Source organism: Aptenodytes forsteri, unplaced genomic scaffold (genome assembly GCF_000699145.1).
Source record: "Aptenodytes forsteri isolate BGI_AS27 unplaced genomic scaffold, ASM69914v1 Scaffold5, whole genome shotgun sequence".
Taxonomy (NCBI): domain Eukaryota; kingdom Metazoa; phylum Chordata; class Aves; order Sphenisciformes; family Spheniscidae; genus Aptenodytes; species Aptenodytes forsteri.
Window position 1 is genome coordinate 4149632 of NW_008795672.1, and position 756 is coordinate 4150387.

The 756-nt window shown below is 63.1% G+C and overlaps 1 protein-coding gene across 1 annotated transcript in view; it reads right to left on the reverse strand.

The window, feature by feature from the left end:
- The window catches only part of JAG1 (jagged 1), a 38413-nt gene extending 37895 nt beyond the window's left edge, over positions 1–518 (reverse strand). Inside the window, exon 1 of the mRNA XM_009282562.1 lies at positions 120–518. Within this exon, the coding sequence (XP_009280837.1) occupies positions 120–518 (399 nt within the window). The remainder of the gene's footprint in view (positions 1–119) is intronic.
- Positions 519–756: the final 238 nt, after the last annotated feature.

Consider the following 756-nt stretch of genomic DNA (forward strand, 5'->3'; position numbering starts at 1 on the left):
GGAGTGAAAACTCCTCCTGCCCTCGGCGGGCGGCAGCCGCCCGCCTTCCCGCCCCGCGTTATACCTGAGGCAGCGCAGCCGTTACGGGGCGGGGGGCGCGCGCGCGCTCGTGGCGCGACCGTTGAGGGGGCAGCGGGGCCGCTGAGGTGACGGCGCTCCCCGGGAGCGGGTTTTCGCTCCCCGAGGAGAAAGGAGGGACGGACGGCCCGGTCTCTGAGGTAGTGGCCGCTGCCCTGGCCAGCGGCTCTCCTCAGGGAAGCGGAGGTGGCAGTCGCCCCCGTGGGACTCGTTGTCCTCTCCTTAACACGACGCCGCACCGCCAAGGATCTCCCGTGGTTCAGGAGGGAAAGAGCTGGAAGCGGGGTGCCTCCCTCAGCTACAGCTCCAAGCTGATTAGTCCGGGGAAGACAGCGCTGGTTGAGTGCAGAGACTCCGTCGGCCTCGCCTGCTCCCGGTGCTGCAGACCCATGTCCCGGCTGCCCAGCTTCCAAGTGAGTGCTGGGGTTTGTCAGACACATCCTTTCAGGAACAGGGTCTGGAGGCACATAGCCAGGTGGTTACCTGGGGGACTCCTTGCCACAGGACACTGAGAAGCCCAACAGTTTGCACAGTAGCAAAAAGTGTTCGGACTAGCTCCCAGGGGAAAAGTCATGCATCAAAGGGCATTGGAAAAAAAAAAAAACAACACCAAAAAAACCCCACCACACCCCTGTCTCTGGTTTGGGAAGTCCCTGAGCCGCTGATCTAGAAGTTGGG